The sequence below is a fragment of the Microtus pennsylvanicus genome, chromosome 14 (genome assembly GCF_037038515.1).
Source record: "Microtus pennsylvanicus isolate mMicPen1 chromosome 14, mMicPen1.hap1, whole genome shotgun sequence".
Taxonomy (NCBI): domain Eukaryota; kingdom Metazoa; phylum Chordata; class Mammalia; order Rodentia; family Cricetidae; genus Microtus; species Microtus pennsylvanicus.
Window position 1 is genome coordinate 39,326,909 of NC_134592.1, and position 21,344 is coordinate 39,348,252.

General features: G+C 44.4%; 1 protein-coding gene across 9 annotated transcripts in view; it reads right to left on the reverse strand.

The window, feature by feature from the left end:
• Syne2 (spectrin repeat containing nuclear envelope protein 2) overlaps window positions 1–21,344 on the reverse strand; it is a 297,565-nt gene that overhangs the window by 84,680 nt on the left and 191,541 nt on the right. For all 9 annotated transcript variants that reach the window (XM_075947894.1, XM_075947893.1, XM_075947890.1 and 6 more), the window contains 8 exons: window positions 18,948–19,139; window positions 18,296–18,370; window positions 16,693–16,803; window positions 15,925–16,041; window positions 7,943–8,173; window positions 3,792–3,974; window positions 1,632–1,760; window positions 618–739 (listed from right to left, as the gene is read on the reverse strand). In XM_075947894.1, coding sequence (XP_075804009.1) covers window positions 618–739; window positions 1,632–1,760; window positions 3,792–3,974; window positions 7,943–8,173; window positions 15,925–16,041; window positions 16,693–16,803; window positions 18,296–18,370; window positions 18,948–19,139 — 1,160 coding nt within the window. The remainder of the gene's footprint in view (window positions 1–617; window positions 740–1,631; window positions 1,761–3,791; window positions 3,975–7,942; window positions 8,174–15,924; window positions 16,042–16,692; window positions 16,804–18,295; window positions 18,371–18,947; window positions 19,140–21,344) is intronic.

The window sequence follows — 21,344 nt, forward strand, 5'->3', positions numbered from 1 at the left end:
TGCCCACAGGCCAGAGGAGGGCACCAGACCCCATTACAGATGGTTGTGAGCCACCATGTGGTTGCTGGGAATTGAACTCAGGACCTTTGGAAGAGCAGGCAATGCTCTTAACCTCTGAACCATCTCTCCAGCCCCTAAATTTCCTTTTTCTGGGGCAGGGGCTCTCACTCAGCTGGTAGAGTGACTCTAGTAGGCACAGTGCCCTAGGTTTGAGCACCAGCATCACACAAGCCAGGCGTGGGAGTGCACACCTGTAATCTCAGTATTCAGGGTGGGGCAGGATTAGAAAGCCCTAGTGCAAGTTTGAGACCACACTGGGTTACACCAAACCTTGCCTCATAAATATAAGAGAGAAAAATGCAAAAATACATCTAACGGATGCCCATCATACTTAGAAATGCTTTGTCTCACGCTGGAGAGATGGTTCAGTGGTTAGGAGCACTGGCTGCTCTTCCAGAGGACCCAGGTTCAATCCTGGCTCACAATTGTCTGTAACTCCATTTCCAGGGCATCAAACACTCTCTTCTGGCACCAGACAGGCAATGGTGCACAGACATACAGGCAGGCCAAACACCCACACACATTAAAATAATTAAAGAATTTGAAAAATGCTTTACCTCGGAGCTGATTCCTGATTTTCATCTTTATCCTGTTGGCAATACTGCAGCCATGTTTTCTTGGCATTGAATTCTGTGAACTTAATTAAATCTTTCTGTTCCAATGGTTTTAACGCCAGAACCTGTAAGTGGACACAATTCAAATGGTTTAACTGATCTAATTTTTCAATTAGCACCCTGAATGTCTTCTGTTGAAATCATCTAGTTTATATCACCTCAAGTCATTACCACTTTTCTTTTCTGTTTGCTTATTCTTGTTACCATCTATGCCCCCAAAACTCAGTTAGGAGCTGTGTCTGTGGCTCACCGAGGGAGCTTTGGCCTCACGTGTGCTAGGTCCTGGGTTTCAAACCCAGCATTGCAAACAAACAACAAACCCCAAAGAGACAGTAAATAAACAAAACTATAAAATAATCACTTAAGAGCCAAATGTTATTTAAACTATATTGGATGCACATGAAAAAATTACCAATGAACATGCTTTGAGTCAACAATCAAAGCAGAGCAGTCAATAAAGAGCTAAGCTTGCCCTGACGGTGGTCACTTGGTTTAAGATGCAAACTGCCAGGAGGTGGTGGTGCACGCCTTTAATCCCAGCACTTGGGAGGCAGAGGCAGGAGGATCTCTGTGAGTTCGAGACCAGCCTGGTCTACAGAGCTAGTGCCAGGAAAGGCTCCAAAGCTACACAGAGAAACCCTGTCTTGAAGAAGAGAGAGAGAGAGAGAGAGAGAGAGAGAGAGAGAGAGAGAGAGAGAGAGAGAGAGAGAGAGAGAGGAAGGAGGAGGAGGAGGAGGAGGAGGAGGAGGGGAGGGGGGAGGGGAAAGGGGGGTAACCTAATGAAGGATCAAGGCTCTATCCCCAGTGGAATAGCTTACTGTGCAGACCCTGCAGGCCCCAGCACCCATACTTCAGTCATAATGCAGCCCTCCAATGGTAGCTCGGGCTTTAGTCCAAAGAGAAACACCAACCAGAAAGTTTAGTTCCCATCCCTCCAGCTGAGAGAACAGGAGTTACCTGTGTCTGGGGAACGTCCTTCTGTTTGCTGAACTGTGGCCTTTCAGTTATGACGGATTCAAACTCAGGAAAGCTGACTGGCTGGAAGACGGTGTGGGACTCTGATGGTTGCTTCACAGTGGTGGGATGCTGGAAAACCAACACACAAACCAACATATACATGTTCCATGATGGCAGACTGATTTTAAAAGACGCAGTGATCTGAGCTACCAACACAGAGTAAATAGCAGCACTGTTATTTACTATAATTCAATGCGCTTATTTCATATCAACTTCTGAGACTACTACATTTAGTGAGATAATTGTCTTACGTACTCAATCTAATTTGCCTAAGGAATTTACAAAAGTCAGGAAATTTATCTTTTTTAAGGAACAAAGCAAAATGAACAAAAAAAAAAACCCAAAAAACCTAAAGGGGCAGTATTATGTTTATAAATTAAAGTTCTCTTATATAAGTATCCCTAGCTGTCCTGGAACTTACTTTGTAGACCAGGCTGGCTTCTAACTCACAGTGATCCACCTGCCTCTGCCTCCCGAGTGCTGGGATTACAGGCATGAACCACCACCTCCCAGCTACATATTTTTTTTTTAAATTTATTTATTTATTATGTATACAATATTCTGTCTGTGTGTATGCCCAGAAGAGGGCATTAAGGATGGTTGTGAGCCACCATGTGGTTGCTGGGAATTGAACTCAGGACCTTTGGAAGAGCAGGCAATGCTCTCAACCTCTGAGCCATCTCTCCAGCCCCCAGCTACATATTTTTAAAAGACAAAAACTTCGGCATGACAGAGAAACCACATAGCCCATGTACCCAGGGCCACCTTCATTCCTATGAATCTCAGTCCCCAGTGAAATCACTCATAAGCTTTCATGCAAATCTTCTACTGTGAGATCCATTTCTAAGATGCTTTAGATGTCATGAGGATACTTGAACTATATGATAGTCTGGGCAGTATAAATATATATTTCTAAATGAGTAACAAAAGTGCCCTGGAAACAGATTTTTGTCTTTATGAAGTAAATCTTTATTTTATGATATTATATCTATTTGTTGGTTTATTTATTTGGAGTCAGGGTCTCATTATGTAGCTTTGGTTGGCTTGGAACTTGTTATGTGGACCAGGATGGCCTTGAACTCACAGAGACAGATCCACCTGTCTCCTGAGTGCTGGAATTAAAGGTGTGCACCATCAATTTATTTTGATTTTTTTTTGACACAGTGTTCTCTAACTTGATATATTACCAAGGAGGACCCTGAATTTCTGATCTTCCTGCTTCCACCTACCCTGTGCCAGGACTGCCCGCTGCGGCAGGGATTGAACCCAGGTCTTCATGCATGCAAGCACTCTAACAACTGAGTTACATTCAAAGTCCATATATAAAATGTTTATCTTATCTACATATATTTATATGTTTTCTACAATGGCTTCATGTTCATTTAGAGTCACAAAATTCCTTCATTTTATTTTATTGAAAAATTAAATCTATTTATTATTCTCTCTGTGTGTGTGTGTGTGTGTGTGTGCGTGTGTGTGCGCGCGCGCGCGTGCGTGCTGTGGTAAACAGGTGACAACTTGTGGAAGTTGGCTTTTTCCTTCTATCATAGATTCAGGGTGTTGAACTCAGGTCATCAGGGATGCAGGACAACCTCTTTGACCCCCAAAGGCATATTGCTGGCCCCCAAAATTCCTTTTAAATACGTTCTTCCTTATGAAAAATTTTTCTAAGCCGGGCGGTGGTGGCGCATGCCTTTAATCCCAGCACTCGGGAGGCAGAGGCAGGCGGATCTCTGTGAGTTCGAGACCAGCCTGGTCTACAGAGCTAGTTCCAGGACAGGCTCCAAAGCCACAGAGAAACCCTGTCTCGAAAAACCAAAAAAAAAAAAAAAAAAAATTTCTACATCAAAGCTCAAAATCAATAGAATCCTCAGCCTCGTTGAATCTGCTCAAGTCAACCTGCAGCCACCAACAGGCACCCCTAGGCCTGGAAACCTGCACAGTGGAATGAAAGTGCGATCCCAGAAGTCCGTGCGTCCTCTCCTTTCGCTCCTTTTAAAACATCCGTGACTCTTTAACGTGGATGGTGTGTCTGCACTGCCACCTCCACCCAGAGTACTGCCAGCAGGCTCTAGGATGTCCACGCAGCTCCATGCTTACCTGGTCCTCGCTGTGCTTCTCCTGAAGCATCATCTGGACCTTTTCCAAGTTGCACTTCACAGTCTTGAGTTTCCAGGAAAGGGCTTCGGCCTCTTGCTGAGTGGCTCCGCAGTCTCCCACGCCCTGGTCTTTGCAGGTATCTAACAGAGACACCACCTTGTGCTCAATCTCCGTCAGCATTGCCTAAGAGAGAACATCACCGAATTATCCACAGTGGGTTTCAGGGGGTGGGGTAGGGATTGAACCAGGGGCCCTGTGCATACGTAGCATGCTGCCTACAGCTGAGCACACGGCCAACCCGTAACGTCGGCATCTAACAAGTATTAGTCTCCAAAATGAGTGAGATTTGCTTTCTTTGCCTCAGAATATAAAAGAAGTCCCAGAAACTAGACGGAAGGAACCTTGGAGAAACACAAATTTTGACATGATTCTATGCTGAAAAGAAGGGGTGTGACTAAATCAACCCTGATGGAAGATGTTGCACTAAGCAACCCTGTAGTCACCCCTAAAAACACTACGGATTATGACGCCCAGTGCTTCCTGCTGGCTGACAACACAGATGCTCAATAGTCTGGCCACACAGAAGCCACGTTCATCCAGGATCCCTACCTGTGTACCCTCAGGTAATCTTTAGAATGGAGAAAACGGCAGAATTTACTTTCTAAATTTATTGTGAGGAATCAGTCAATTAACTCCGTGTATTTTTGCCTTAATCCATGTGCTTTGGGCTTAAGATCATGTAGACTATACAAGCATGAGATTAAGAGGAAAACCCTGAATGTTTCCCCCATCTTTCTAATCTTTTCTGTTGTAGCCCAAGTGTCAAACAGAGAACTCAAAGAATTCCACACACTTATTTGAAGGTTCTTCCCCTTGCTTATTTCTTCCTCGTCCTCAAGCCAATCGAACCTCCAAAAGATCAAAAGAACACAGAAGTAATTTGGAACTTAAAATGCTTAGTGACTGATACAACCAACTGATCTACACGAGTCTAAAAAGAAATCGGCTGCAGAAAGTGCATTTCCAAATAGTCAGGCTCTTTGCATTCCTCCTCAACAGACTCTACACTCTCTCAAAGCTCAGGCGTCTATGCAACCATGGCAACTGGCCGGGCACAGGGTCAGCAGCCCTGTGCACACCCCACATTCTAGCACCAAGGCCAATGGCATAAAACCCAACCTGGGACTAAGACCACGTTCTGTTCAAGAAACACTCTACCTCCAAACAGATTATCCAGTAATGTATCTTGTCAGCCCTCTACTCCAGAAAGCTACTGACTGCATCCCCGTGGCTTTTTCAGAACCTCAATGGTGGCCTTTCACAAAGGCAACCACAACTGTCCGCTGGCTCGTTTACCCGTGCAGTGGAATTAGGCAAATATTTGATGTGTTTATGGCTGAGGCTCCCCAGCAACCATTTCAACAGCTGTAAACTGATATTCTGTGACTCGCTTAGCCTCCGGCTGTTCTGCTTTACTCAAGCTGTTTCCAGATCTCCCATTTACTAATTAATGCTGTCTTAATTCTGCTACCACCTTGAAGATTTCTTTTAAATTGTATTATTATTATTTTTTATGTGTATGGGTGTTTTGCCTGCATGTGGATCTGTGTACTATGCAGCACCCTCCAAGGCCAGAAGGGGGAATCGGATCCCTTGAGACTGGAGTTACAGATGGTTGTGAGCCACCACGTGGTGCTGGGAATCAAACCCAGGCTCCCTGGAAGAACAGCTAGTGCTCTTAACTGCTGAACCACCTCTCCAGCCCAAATTTTTTGAGGCACAATCTTTTCTTTCTTTCTTTCCTATTTTTGATATAGGGTTTCACTGAGTAGTCTTGGTTGACCTGGAATTCACTTTGTAGACCAGTTTGGCCTTGAGCTTAGAGATCCACCTGTCTTTGCCTCTGAGTAGTGAGATCAAAGACATGAACTACAGGCCAGCAAATATATTCTTTCTTTCTTTTTTTTCCCTAAGACAAGATCTCCTGGGAGCATGGGAGTTATGGGACAGGGTAGAAGGGGAAAAGGGAAGAAGGGAGCTGATAAAAATGTATAGTGCAATAAAAACAACAAAAATGATATAATTATTTTTCTATTTTTATCTACTCCCCACTTTCCTTCCTTCTTTTTTATATTTATTTTTCTGAATAAGCACTTGGGAGACAGAGGCAGGCAGATCTCTGGGAGTCCCAGGTTAGCCTGCTCTGCAAAACAGCCCTAGGTTAGCCGGGACTACATGGTGAGACCTTGGTTTTTCTTTTGATTTGTTTTATTTTAGAGGCATTATTAAATCAAAGGAAAAGAACATTTTATATTCTTCCAAGTGACCTTCCAAATTGTTGATTCAATCAGACAAAACTACCAGATAGCAGAGGATCAGATTTTCTAGTCTCCTTGGGAGGTCTGTAACTTTTACAAATGTGAACAAAAGAGTAACAAAATTGCTGTTTGAATTCACCTATTTTATGCGTTTGTTTTGAGACAGGGGATGGAGTAGCCGAGGCTGGCCACAAATACACTGTGTAGCCAAGGATGACCATGAACTCCTGACCTTCCTGTTTCTGTTCTGATTACTGAGATCATAGGTGCACGGCACACGGGTTCATACTGTGCTCAGGTTGAACACAGGACTTCATGTGTGCTGAGCAAGCAACCCACCTACTGGCTGAAAAGGTTCAAAGGCCACCACTGCCAAACCCAAATTTTTATATAACCTTTAAATGTAGTTCAAACAAAGCACATTTTCAGCCATTGAGAGCCTGAAAGCTATATCTTCCATCTGTTAGATACACCGTAAGACAAGTTTATAAAATGCCTCTGCTGCCCTCTGGATCCAGGATCTCCATTGTCCTGGGACATCATGTAGACAGATGCCTAAGGAATCTGGAAATCCACTCTCCCCACCTCCACCTTTAGTGTCTATGAAGAACTTGATGGTAGAGTCACATTCCCCCATGTCTGCCCACAGCAACCTTATTGGGTGCTACTGCCACCTGGTGGGCATGTCTTTGCAGTGTCCTCCACTCTTCAAAATGGGTGCAAAATAGCAAGAGGATGGGCATTCTGGTGGTGACCAAGCCATGGGCATGAGGTCTATCTGGTTGATAGCAATCCTTATGGAGCTTGGGGACACTTGAGGTACAACTTAGTGCAGCTCTGATCTGTTGCTGTGCTTAACTTCATCACCAGGGAGGTCAACCAGAAAGCCAGTGTCTGGGTAGACCAACTATTACAGCTGACTAACAGAATTATCCCCAGCCCCGTCACCTCCCCCCCCTTGCAAGTAGTTCCAGGTTGATGAAAGGGAGGTGGCTGGGCTACCCCAACCCCAGGACAGGTTCTTGTAGGAGGAGCTTCTGGTGGCAGGGCCAGTGCCTGAGGGACACTGAGACAGGAGGGAGATGTCTCCATCCCTGGTAGGAGGCGGAGGCTGGTCTGCTGGACACAGCCTGGCGAGAGGCCACCGTAAGCAGCCAGCAAAGCTCTGTTGTTGTGACAGCAGCCACACTGCTGAGGTGTCGTCATCCCAGCCCCTCCCTGGAGAGACAGAGAGCCCAGCCTTTGGACTGAGTTGGCGAGCTATCCTCAGGGTGACTTCAGACAAGGAAGTTGATGTTCTCACTCCTCCCCAGCCAGGAGCACATGGGGCTGACACGCCCGTCCGCAAAGCTCTCTTAGGCGGGTCTTTGAAAATCTTGCACATTATGACGTTCACTTTCGTTCTGATGAGCTAATTAGTCATACGCAACCCTTGCGATGTAGATAAAAACGACAGCAAATGTCGAGCACGGTTTAATACCAGACACCGTGAGCTCATCTCATCCAATCCTCAGAAGAATTCTGTGTCCTAACCTACTCTGCTGGAGGGGAAAAATAAGGTGGAAAAGCAAACTGGTCCACGCTCACAGTTACTACGGCGGGGCTGGTTTTGGATTCTGGATTCCGGGCTGTTACTCACGTCTGTCCCCTCAAAGGGACTGACTACATTAAGAATTTCAAAGACTCAACGGTGAAAACTACGAGCTGAGGCCAAAATAAATGTGAGGTTCAGAGGCATGGGAGACACATACTGTCACTTTAAGAGCAATCTGCCCCATCTTGGCAGGAGATGGGTGACTAGGCAAACCCTAACCTCCTGCCTGACCGGCTTACCTGGCACCCAGCCAGCTCCTGCTCCACCACCTGCTGCATGTCTGGGTCTAATGTTTCCGGCTCAAACGCCACGTTGGCTTGTTGCAGCCACAGCTCCAGCTCGGCCACTTGGGTCTTGCAGACATGGAGGACTTCTGCCGGCTGAGGCCTACTTCTCTCCACGGTGGCTTCAAACGCACCTTGCTCGTGAGGAAAGTCCAGAGGTGAAGCCTCAATGGGAGGTGTGGCACCCTAAAATGAAGCCAAAGGTAATCCAGCAGTGAGAAGCCAGGAATCCAAGGCTTTTACTCTGGGGCTTGGAAAGACCTGGGAACCTGCAATCCTTTTCCCTCCCATTAAACGGAACAAAATAAGGACAAGGAGGAGGAAGAAAGAAAAGAAAAATGCACCTCCACACTCATAGCAACTGCCACGTGACCTGCCGGGCCAGGTTTCCAGGCAGCCAGTCTGCATGTACACAGGTACAGTATTCCCGGGCACAGAGGTGGAGAGTGGCAATCCCCGGGAGGCAGATGAGAGAGTGTGTGTGAGGGTGTGTGTCCCAAACACCTCAGGGAACTGACCAGGGCTTAAAGTTGTATGACACCTGATGATGAAGCAAGGCTCACACTGCTGTGGACCCCGTGCAAATAGAAATAAACAAACAATCAAAAGACCCCAGAAGCAAAAACAATAACCCAACCACCACAACAAAAACAAACATGGCAGCAGGGCTAATAAAATACTGCAACCTGCCACACAACTGTGACATCCTCCCAAGCAGCAAGAGTCGGTTTTTGTTTTTCTTTAGCCATCTAAACTTCTCTCTATTCAAATCAGCTTGGGTCCGGTATTGAACTTGGTGGAGTAACGTACATTTTCTCCCTCCCCCCAGAGAGAAATCCCTAAAATGGTTTTTGCTTTCCTAGACTCGCAAAGAACGGACCGCGTTCATGTGAAGTTTGAATACAAGCGTGATATATCCTCTTGTGTATTGAAACAACTGGATTTCTTACCAATACAGAGCAAACTTTCTCCCAGATGTATTTGTTAGTTTCAGTGTGGAGGTAAGGATGATTTTAGCATGGCAGACTTGCCTGACACTGCGGGACCTACCCTCTTCCTACCCTCTCCCAGAATGCTCAAGGACATTGGCCCTTCTAGAGAAATCCCTTCAGGAATACAGATTTGCATTCTGATCTGTAAAAAGCACTCTGTCTCCATACATTCTGTGCTAACTAGAATTAAAACCAATCGCAACATTTCCCACTGAAGATTGTGTGCCAACTTGTTAGCATCTATCTAATAAAGCATAATTTGGGACAAATGACAGAATTTCAACAGGAGCTGCTCACAAACATAACTTCCTTCCTCCAAAGTGTAACCTTGGAGGGGTCATAATTTTCCTGACTCACTGCTAACTTTACATGGGTTTGTTCTTTTCTAGTAAAATGCTATTTCTTAGGTTTGGGGGCATCCTCAGTGGTAGGATTTGCCTGGCATGTGAGAGGCCCCATGTTTGATCCCCAGCACCCCTAAATCCCCCAAACAACAACAACACAACAAATAAAACCAACAGATTTTCTCTGCCTCCGTCTACCTATATTTATAGCTTCCTTCAATGATTACCTTCTGAAGGATGCCTTCTTTTTCTCCCAGTATTTTCCCTGAGCCTCCTACACCAGGCCCATCCCTGCTCCGGGCTTCAGTGGTCTTTGTTAAGGTAAAAATCTGTGGGAATGACTGTCAGACATCAGTTTCTAGCCTGCTTATATAACTGATCAGTTACATAAATAACTGATTCGCTATTTCCAGGTTTTGGGGTATGACTATACCTTAGTGGCAAAGACAATGAGATCTCCTTTTTTGCTGGCATCGTCTGTTAATACCAACGGGTGAACCTGTAAAAACTATCCTCCTCTTAATTAACTCAAAATTTTATTTGACCACCTCTGGCAGGCCGAAACTTTAAGCTGCAGTATAAGCTGTTCTGTTTCCGACTACCTTACTTACTGAGGAAGTGAGCAAGGTGGGTGGCCTTTATTTAAACCTGAACAGAGTCCAAAGGGGGGGGGCAGAAGGAAAAAAAAAACAATTACAGGCAACCTCAGAAGAGCTGGAAGTGGCCTCGGGATTCTCATGTAGAAGCATCCCCTAAGGTCGCACTTTAAGATCTGAACCCTGAGCAGAGGGACGGCAATCAGTTCATAGCCTCCCATCCCACCGAAGTATATCTGAGAAGGGCAGGTGGGTCACTAGCACAAGGTCACAGGGCTCTGGCCCCTGCATTATCCAGAAAATTCCATTCCAGTCTCCTTCTCAAAGCCCCAACCACCCAGAGTCTCCGAACAAAGAAAAGGTGCCAAAAAGCCCAGTTACGCATTCTTGGAGGCTGTTGCAGCTTCCACCCCTGAAGTTGCCAGCCACCCAAGTCACAGTCGTACCCCCTGCCCCGCCCCAGCATTTAAGTTTTTGACCATACCCAGCTTGTGGCAGACAGACACGTCATCATCTCCTGGCCTATAACCTATATAATCTCCCTGCTTTTGTTTGTGGGAGCAGCTTCTCCAGCCCTGAGAGTTGCTTTGCTCAAATCGACCCGTTGCTATACTCTTTCAATCATGGCTTTACTGAGTTGGAGCAGAAACCTATTACGGGCAGCAGAAAATATATTAAGGAGTCCTCAGTAATTATTTGAAACAGCAACCCTGGCTCATTTGCTAGTCCTAAACCCCGGAGAAAGAAATTATTTCAGTGAATGTTTCATATATTGCATTTTGGTGCCAAAAAATGTTGCCACAAGTGTTTGCTACCAGATAAGAATTCTGTAGGCTCTCTGATAATGAATGATTCCTGTCTTTTATTGGTATTATTTCTAATCAATGGACATGATGCCAAAACCAGATCCTTATCTCACACCACAAATCCTCTGTTCCCAAGTACAGATGAGGAAACACAAGCTTTGCTTTGAGTCTATTTAAACTGCCGGAGCCAACACCTAAGTAGAACCATAATGCAATCGCTGATTTCATTGCACTTTGCAATGTACAAATCTGTCTCTCCCCACGGTTTCACAAACTCTACAGCATCCAAGTTAGACATCTGCTCTGGTACGTCACTGATCTAAAGTGACCATAATGTACAGGTTGTGATCCTCAGTGAAGTCCCACAAACGAATGTATATGGTATGAAAAATCCGGCAACATAAAAGGTTTCTGAACACAGAACTACCAAAAAAAATCAAACATAAAACAACAACAATAAAAAAATCAAACATTAAATGAGGCTAGGGAGATGGCTCCGTGGGTACAAATGATCGCCTTAAAAGCCTGATGACCTGAATGACCCCTAAGCCCCACCTAAAAAGCTGGTGCAGCAGCATGAATCTGTATTCCCAGCGCTCACTCCTAGGGAGAGGTGGAGGCAAGTCAGTAAGGCTGTCAGGAAGCTAATGGCTAAGAGAGACTAGATTCAACAAGGCTGAAGCCGCACCATTCCTGCCACCTAGAACACTTCTCTACCCATCAATAAAGCATGGCTCCCCTGGCTTTAAACCAACAAAACAAAACCCAAACAAGGTGGAAGGCAGGACCCAACTCTCAAAGACTGTCCTCTGGTTTCCAAATATGCAACTTAGAATACATATGTCCAGCTCACATCAGGTGATCTCACTGAAGCCTTGATTCTGGAACACACAACATGCACATTACAGTGTACATGACGTCACCATACGCAACACCAACAAATGCCCCCCAAACGCCTTGGCACAGACTCAATGCCACTGAATGGTATAAATTCCTTATTGTTACTATACCAAGTTTTCTGCTCTTATACCAACATAATGGTTTGTGAACCAGAACTCCTGGAGAGAAGCTGTGTTTGCAAAGACCATTTGATTAGAAATTGGAATGCCGAGGTCCAGGGCTAATCAACTTATCTCAGGCTACCTTTAACTGCCCTCTCCCCAAAGAAATGTAAGACCAGTCCAGAAATTAATGAAATGGAAATAAGCAAGAGCAATATGAAGAATTAATGCTATACCTGTGTATATGTGTGCAAGTCTCTGTGTGGGCATGTACATTTGTATGCCAGTACCCAAAGAGATCACAAGTGTTAGATCTCACTGGAGCTCAAGTTACAGGTGGTTGTGAGCTGTCCAACACGGGTGCTGGGAACTGAACTTAGGTTCTCTGGAAGGACAGTGCTATACCATCTCTCCAGCATCAAAAGGTTGGCTCTTTGAAAAGTTTTAAACAAAACTGACAAAAATCTTAGCCAAATCAGAGCGAGAGAAACCGAGATTACAAAAGATACCAATGAAATTCAGAAAATCATTAGAAAATACCTTTAAAAATTTATAGTCCACTGGATTGGAAAATCTAAAATAAATAAACAAATTTCTTGATGGATATAATCTATCAAATTTAAACCAACATGAGATAGAAATTTGAACAGATATATAACAGGACATGAGACGAAAGCAGTAAAAACAAAAGTCTCCCAATTGAAGACTCCTGGGCAGATGACTTTGGTGCTTTCTATCAGACCTTTAAAGAAGAACTAATATCAATGCTTAGCAAATGAACCCAAAACCAGAAACACAAGGAATGCCACCAAGATCTTCTTATGAAGCTAGTATGACCCGGGTACTAAAACAGACAGAAATAACAGCAACAACCAAAAGAAAATTCCAGACAAATTTCCGTAATGAACAAGGGTACAGAAAACTTGCAAATTAAATTCAAGAACACATCAGAACTATCAGTTACTGTGAGCAAGTTTGCTTCATTTCAGAGACGCAGAGATGGCTCAAATACATAAATCAAGAAACATAACAAACCACACGAACAGATTTAAAAAAAATAGAAACCTCATAATCATCTTCATAGATTCGGAAAAGGTTTTTGACAAAATCCAAATCACTTATGATAAATGCCCCCATGGAAACCAGGAATCAAAATTCCAATGCCATTCTTATCTTCTAATGTGTGTGTGTGTGTGTGTGTTGTACCTGCATATGTGTGCAGGTGTGCTAGCCCACGCATATGCACACAGGAGAGTACAAGATGCTAGGCATCTTCTCTACTACTCTCTGGCTTATTGCCTTGAGACAGGGTCTCCCGATCGAAACTTGCCATTTTGGCTATGCTGGCTGATTCTGCCTATTCCTAACTCCCAATGTTGGGGTTTAGGTATGTAAGCCATGCCTTAAAAAGAAAAATATGGTTGATGAGGATTTGAACTCAGGTCCTCATGCTTGCACAAGTAAGCACTTTTACCAACTATGCCATCTCTTTAGACTCTATTTTTTTTTTTCAAAACAGTCTCCTGTAACTCAGGTTGGCCTTAAACTTACTTTGTAGCTGAGAATGACCTTGAACACCTGATCCTCCTGCCTTTGCCTCCCAAGTGCTGAAATTACAGTGTATGCCAACATGAAGGTTTTATGAAGTGATGGAATCAAAGTCAGGGCTTTATACACTAAACAAGTATCCCACCAAACGAGCTACATACCAGCCCTCAGCATCGACTATGATGAAATAAAATATAAACTCTAGAAAGTGTGAAGATGCGCTGCATCCTGCACAGTCCAGCTCAAGATGCATTGTTTATGTAACAATAATCAAGTATGTAAATCTCACTAGCATGAAAATTTGCTTTCATATTTTATTAATGGTAAAACCATATGTATACCAAAAAAATTGTGGGGATTTTTCTTTTTTTAAATTTTAGTGTGCGGCTGGAGAGATGGCTCAGAGGTTAAGAGCATTGCCTGCTCTTCCAAAGGTCCTGAGTTCAATTCCCAACAACCACATGGTGGCTCACTACCATCTGTAATGGGGTCTGGTGCTCTCTTCTGGCCTGCAGGCATACACACAGACAGAATATTGTATACATAATAAATAAATATAAAAAAATTTTAGTGTGCATGCGCACATACATGTATATGTAGAGGCCAGAGGAGGAGCGTTGTGTGTCCCGTTTTATCACTCTCCACCTCATTCCCTTAAGGCAGGGTCTCTCACTGGAGTAGGAGCTAAGCTGAAGATAGCAGTCCCAGCTATCCTCTTGTTTCTAGCCCCAGAGCCAGTGTTATAAGCGTGTATAGCCACATCTGGCTTTTTGTGTTGGTGTTGGGGACTCAAACTCAGAAACCTGTGCTTCCTCAGCAGGAGCTCTTACCCACTGAGCCATCTCCTTCACCTTCAAAGAACTGTTTTAAAATACATTTGCGAGTTAATATCGGTAAATAACCGATGTTTTACCTATTCTATACACCTGTGCACCTAGGTTGAGTAAAACCTCAGGCATAAAAGAGTCTTGAGTGGAAGCTCAAAAGTTTTGACCTACAGGAAAGGACTTCACTTCAATCTCAAGTTTAATTTTCTGACTATGGCTGCATTTCATGGCAAAATCTTCTTTAAACATATCCTTAATATTTCAAATATTAATATGTGCAAGTCCAAAAATGCCTGCACATCTTCCACACATCTCGTAACTGCAGTAACGGCCTTTACTACAATGCCTAACAGCATACACAAAGATCTAACACAAGACTTAGAGTCATATATTTCTGTATCAAATAGTTATTTTCATGAAACATGGATAAGAAATGACTCAAAATTTTCTTAAGAATACTGTAATTTTCACCTGGTCAAAGCTCTTAACTTCTAAAATAAGAGATTGAGGCTGATACATGACCAATGACATGGGCTGCCATCTCTATGGCGACCCTCTCCTGAGGAGGGGATGCAAACAAGATGGAAATGGTTCCAGGCAGGAAAAAGAAGAGCTTAGGAATCACCAAAGAGCTGTTTCGGCAGTGGCCAGAGGTGACATTTAACAGATTTTTCTCTTTTCCAAGAAACTATCATGATCTGGGTATGGGGGTATAAGCCTGCAACTCTAGCACTGGGGACCTTAAGTCAGAAATACAGCATATCCAAGGTCAGTCTGAAATACAGTGAGCTGATCTAAAAAACAATAAAAAACCAAAAAACCAAAAACTATGCAACCAACCAAGAAACCAACCAATCAACCAACCAAGAATCCAACCAACTCACCAAACAACCGACTGACCTCCAACCAACCAACCAAGAAACCAAGAAACCAACCAAGAAATCATCAAACAAGAAACCAAATACCAGGAAACTGACCAACCAAGAAACCAACCAACCATCCAACTGACAAACCAAGAATCCAACCAACCAATCAACTAGCCAATCAACCAACCAACCAAGAAGCAAGCAAGCAACCAACCAAGAAATCAACCAACCAACCAACCAACCAACCAACCAACCAACCAACCCAACCAATGACCCCACAAAAGCTGTGTTAAGAAGAAAACAGAAGCATTTAATTCACAGTTGACAGCCATCCAGTTAAACACTCAAGACTCTAAATCAGGAGACATAAAGAACTGGAGCTATGTAGTAAGATCCTTGGAGCTTCAGGTCCACTCAACTCAACCAGCAGGTCCAGCCTAGAAACAGTGGCCTGCGGGGACCTTTCTTGAGAACTGCGGTGGGTTTCAAATTAGGAAGTTGGAAGGGAATGTTCTGGGGCAACTCCTTACTCGCTTCTGTAGTTCCTGTAGTTTACCCTCTGAATCTGATCCCCCTTTGTAAACACAAGGTAGGTATTAACTTGCCTCTTAGAATCTCATGGTTAAGCAACAAAGAGCATAAATGCCTTTTCTCAACAATCCCTTGATCAATACGCATTAGTCTCCATTTTCACCGCCTCTATGTGTTGTGCGCACAGATTAAACACTTAGTCATTAACTCAACAACTACCTCAGGCTGACAATCGATGAGCAAGTGGGAAATGTAAATAAAAGACGGTAAAATCGCAATGGGATAGGACAGCAGACGTGAGGACGCTGGCCTTCGCAGGGGGCTCAACACACAAAGCATTGCAGAAGTCAGACAACAAGTGGGCAACCGTGGGTGCCGATCTGGGTACCTGAGCAGCCAGCTTGCAGGTGACAGGCAAGGTCTTACCTTTGCAGTTTCGCTGAGCCTCGGGGAAGGTTCTGGGCCTGGCTCAGTGCTTCCCGAGTCTGGTGCAATAATATGCGCCATGGAAGAGTCACAGGTGCTAATTCTCCCATCTGCCTCCTGTGGAGAAAACAAAATCAGCTCCTGCTGCCAGGAATCCCCTCTTCCTCGGCTGCTCACTTACAGTTTGCCTGCTTGCTAGGGAAGCCGGGTACATCGGTTAGTTCACTGTGAATGCATCTTTGAAAGTCTTTTGGCTGTAGTGTTTTTAAGAGGGCTTATTTGCCTTATTATATTATTATATTTATGTGTATATACCTGTGTGAGATTATGTCAACCATGTGTGTATAGGACCCTGTCTCAAAAAAAAAAAAAAACAAACAAACAACAAAAAACTAGGCAAGAAAGGCAACAGTATTCACTCTTTAAAATCATTGTATTTCAATAAACTCACGATAAATATGTAAGGTAATGCATATATAAATGAATTTGATTTAGCCATTTCACAATCCAGCCATATTTCAAAGCATCATGCTCTGTATCCTAAGCATGTATAATTTTGTCAAAAAAAACATAACAGAAGCTTTTCCTGATCTAACCATTTTTTCAAACAAATCCTCTGATTTGCTATCTCTTATTTTTAGTCTTCGTACGGGCCTCTGTGAATGAAGACTTGGAGATGCTGAGGGCCAGGTGAATAAAGAGGATCTTGGGGAGAGAGCTCAGGCATTAAAGAGCTATGACAACCCCCAGGGTGACTCCCCCAGTTACCTGCACAATGGTGGCGGAGGTTGAGGATGCCCCATCCTCCTCCAGGTCCTTGCTATGCTTCCACGGAAGAGCCCAGGATGCAGACGGTGGCTCTGCCCTCCCATGTCCATCCTAAGACAGTGGCCAATCGGTCAGCAAAGGGAAATATTTCCTTTTCATCACCAGAGCGCTACTCAGCTCCTTCAAACAAGACTCCACCTACTGGGCAACTTTGCCACGGGCCCTGTTCTCCTCCTACCCTGTGCTCCATATAATTCCTGAACTAAATCATGTCTCCAAATGTGGATGCTTCTATTGAGCCTAACACAATCCACAGTTTTCTTTATTAAAGAGTAATAAGCTCACGTCCCACAAAGGGGATTAATCAAAATTTGATCTGTTTTTGTAACTGTAAGCTTAAATGGGGTCATTTTATTTTTCTTGTCAGGAGCTCTCCTGCAATTGGATGAACATGTAATTTTCGATGTTGTCAAAGACAAATTCTCTGCGTGTATCAGCTCCGAAGCTTTTAAACACCCGAAATGAAAACACATATGTGTCTTCTTCGCTTGGGCCCTGGGTCTTCTTCCAGGCTTGCAGTTTCTCCACCACAAAAGGATATAATTAGACCGTGAAGTTGAAGCTGTCTGGTGGTTAGAGTACAAAGTAAACTGTTGTCCTTCCCACCAACTCATTACACCAGATACTAGTGACACTCGGCAGGACAAAAGGTCTGCCCCGTGTGACAATGGAGCCATGAAATCATCTACGAAATGAGCAAGGACTGTCTTGTGGTCATACCTAAGTCCTATAAACTACTGCTAGCTTCTTCTTTGAGCGTAGGAGGAGCAACACTGGGTTTTGAGTTTTGAAATGGAAACTGGTGCCAAGGTTAAGTCTTTTTCAATCACTCACAACGAAGCAGTAAGGATCAACTATATTAGCTGCAAACACAGCTCATATTCTTGACAATACCACTCTAAAACAAAAACAAATCTCAGACAATGCAAAACAACTATCTGCTAAAAACCACACCAGATCTCATTCTCGCCAAGTTCCAGAGGAGCATTCAGCAGTGTGAACATAAATGAGGACTCTTTTAAACAAACAAGCACCTCTGAGCTAGACTTATTCCATTCTCCCATGGCAAAGCGGGTTTAGATGAACCAAGCAATATTAATAATCGAATAAGTACTTCGGTCTCAATTTGAAGAAATCAACATTAACTTTAAAAGTCTTAGGTTTTCAGTTGTCTTCTTTGACATTCACTTAGAGATGTGGTCCTTGCCAGTTTTAACAAGAAGACTGTTTCCCCGGACGCTAGAGAGATGGCTCGGCAGTTAATAGTATGTAGTGTTCTTGCAGGGACTGATTTGATTCCCAGCACCTATTCTTGGGTCTGTAACTCCAGTTTCAGGGGATCCCCTGGCCTCTGAAGGCACCTTTATTCATGTCATGGGTATGTATACACACATACACACTCACACACACACACACAATTCCAGGGGATCAGGCACCCCTGGTCTCTGAAGACACACACACCCCACAAACCCTGGCAGATAATATAAAAATTAATAAAATAAATCCTTTTTTAAAAAAACAGGAAAAAAAGGGTTTTCCTTACTTCACTCTTCACGGAGCTTTCTTCTGCCTCCTCCTTGACCACGGGCAGGAAGGACATGGAGCTTGTTCTGGTCAGCTAAAAGGCACAGCACAAGAGCGCCTGTAGGCAGGCTGCAGACTAGCATCGCATCCTGGCCTGCTTGCATTTTTAAGTATCTAAATCTTTATGCATTGTCCCAAATGTCCACCCACGCCCAAAGTCCCTGGGCCTTGTGCCTTTCGGTTCTCCCAGCCAAACATCTTGCCTGTGGAATCCCTTTCATTTGCATGATCCCCACGGCCCCACCCCCAAACAACTGGAGTGTAGTTCCTGGATGCAGACTCAGAATGGTCTCCCATGCTGAACCACGTTTGAGTCTGCCATGGGGCGACTAGTCTGAGGCAGATGCTTCAGAAGTGATGCCCTCCCACAGGTGTGTGGAATTTCATAAGCGTTATCTTCAGGTGAGCTCAGATGTAAGAATGTTGGGTAGGGTCCAGGGCAGACATGCCCTGAGGATCCGAGCTCACTAGTAAACGACCTCGAGTGGAGTATTTTCACTTAAAAAATTCCTTTACTGTGGGCGGCGATGCCGCAGGTGGCTCCAGTGGAAAGTTACCCATTCACTCTCCCCTGGAATGTGAGACCAGCCCTAAGCAAAAGCCACACCTACCTTCCTGCCGGAAACACCCTGCTCGGTGACCCCGCCCTCTTCTGTGGGCAGCTCATCTCCCTCTCCTCCTTCTTGCTGCTCTGGCTTCAGGTGCTCGTGAAGGTTCAGTACAGCCGCCTTCAAGCCCACCAGCAGGTCTGTCTTCTTCTGGTTGAGATTCAGAATCTGCTCCTCCAACCCTTCCACCTCTCCCTGTACAGAAAGAGTTGTGGGCATCATTTGAGGGAAACTGGAGACTTCTGGATGCTCCCAGGAGCCAGTGTCCTTTAGGACAAAGGATACTTACTGCCGGGGTCTGAGGCTACTTGGGCTTTGTAAACCCAGCAGCTACTTCCTGGTACAGTATGGTTCTTCTCCCTGGCTGGCACGGCGGAAGCACCTGTGTAGGATGTTTAACCCGTAGGGTTCCTTAACTCCTCACAGGCCTGGCAAAGCAGGAGAGGCTCTGGGGGCTGCAGAGCTTGTAACAAGGCCCACAGGTGACTGATGTGTAGCCAGGGCAGGGAGCCTGTGCCATAGTAGCTAACCACAGGACTCACAGAACCAGAATCCCCAGGCCAAAACCCACAAGCCAGCACTTTGATGAACACATACATCCCACTTTGCACACAGAGTATTGCAGATACAGGAGAGTCTTAAGACTAGCATTTGAAAAGCCCCAAGACAAAATAAAATTAGACACCTAATTTTTCATTATCTTTGAAGAGTCTTTGATACTACTCATTTGTTTACTTTGTCTACATTCTAAGCATCCAAAAAAAATTAATCAATTAAAAGATGGTAACTTATTTGCAGTGACATTTACTCTGGGAATGATGGATGGACAGATGATTCCAAGCTATATAACATTACTTCACGAACCATTATTAATATGTACAAGTAAGTTTCCCTAGATACAGAAAAGCCCACTGTCTGCCTATCAGGATTATGGAATTATAGAATCCTGGATTTAGTAGGAATTGTGGGTGATGGCTATTCTGACCCTCCAGCACCCTTCGCCTGAGCTCCTTTTCAGAAACCTTGCAGTCATTCATAATTTCTCCCTGCCTGGGGTGTAGCTCCAGTGGCAGAGCGCTTGCTTGCTTAGCATGTGTGTTATCATTAATTCCATCTCTCTCTCTCTCTCTCTCTCTCTCTCTCTCTCTCTCTCTCTCACACACACACACACACACACACACACACACACACACACACACACACACTTCTAAGACATCTCCCCTAAACTCTGCTTTCAATATTCATTAAATCATTAAATTGTGTATGGATGTATGTCCATGGATACATGTGCACCTATGTGCCAAGTCAACCTCAGAATCATTCATCCTTAAAAACAAACAAACAACAAACAAGAACAAAAACAGACAACCCCCAGGATCTTACTATGTAACTGGCTAACTCACTATGTAGACCAGGCAAGTCTCAAACTCAGAGATCTGTCTTCCTCCCTTTGGCATGCTGGGATTAAAGCTGTGAGCCACCACACCCAGTCTATCAATCCTATTTTTTGAAACAGAGTCTTACTGGCTAGAACCCAACAAGTAAGTTAGATTGACTGGCCAACAGGGTCCAGGAATCTCCCTGCCTCTGCCTTTTCAGGCTTCTATTACAAGCACATGCTACAACATTGGTCTTTGTTGTTTTGTTTTGTTTTCATGTGGGATCTGGGGATTGAAACCAGGCTCACAAGCACAGTCACCAACCAAGTTACCTCGCTATCCCCCAAATCATCAAATTTTACACGCGCGGATGCATATGCACGCACACACACACACACACACACACACACACACACACACACACACAATAACATATCACTACACATAAGAGAGAGTTCTGAAGTCTAGAGCAAGAAGGCAATTTCTGTCATGTTGCAGCTAGTGAGTGACAGAGCCAAACCCATGCTTTCCTATGACTCATGGGCTCTGGCATGCATGGCTGAACTAATGCCCTTCTTCTACCTGCAGGGAAAGTTCCCTCCTGGCAGAGTTAACTCTGAGCTAACTATGGTTCACGTTCCACTTTTAATGAATGTCACATATCAGCTGAAGATGCCCCCCGCAAAAGCAATACCACAGCCCTTAGAATAAACTCAGGGAAACAGCGACCTGGTTTATGTAGGCACAGACAGGCACCAAGCCACCATCTGCACAGCGGTATCCATAGCCCCCTGGGAGCTACTAGTGGTGTCCAAAGCTGAGAACCACAGCTCCCGACGTTAAAATCATCATGTTGCTTAAATGTTACTGACCATTTTCACCGTGTTGGCACTTATACTGAGGGCACAAAAGGAATGGTGGCATCTTTTATGAATTGAGGTAGGTGGCACCAATTAGGGTAGGAAAAGCTTGCCAATCTCATTTTAAAACGTCCTTGATGAAGACATACATGTTGGGGGCC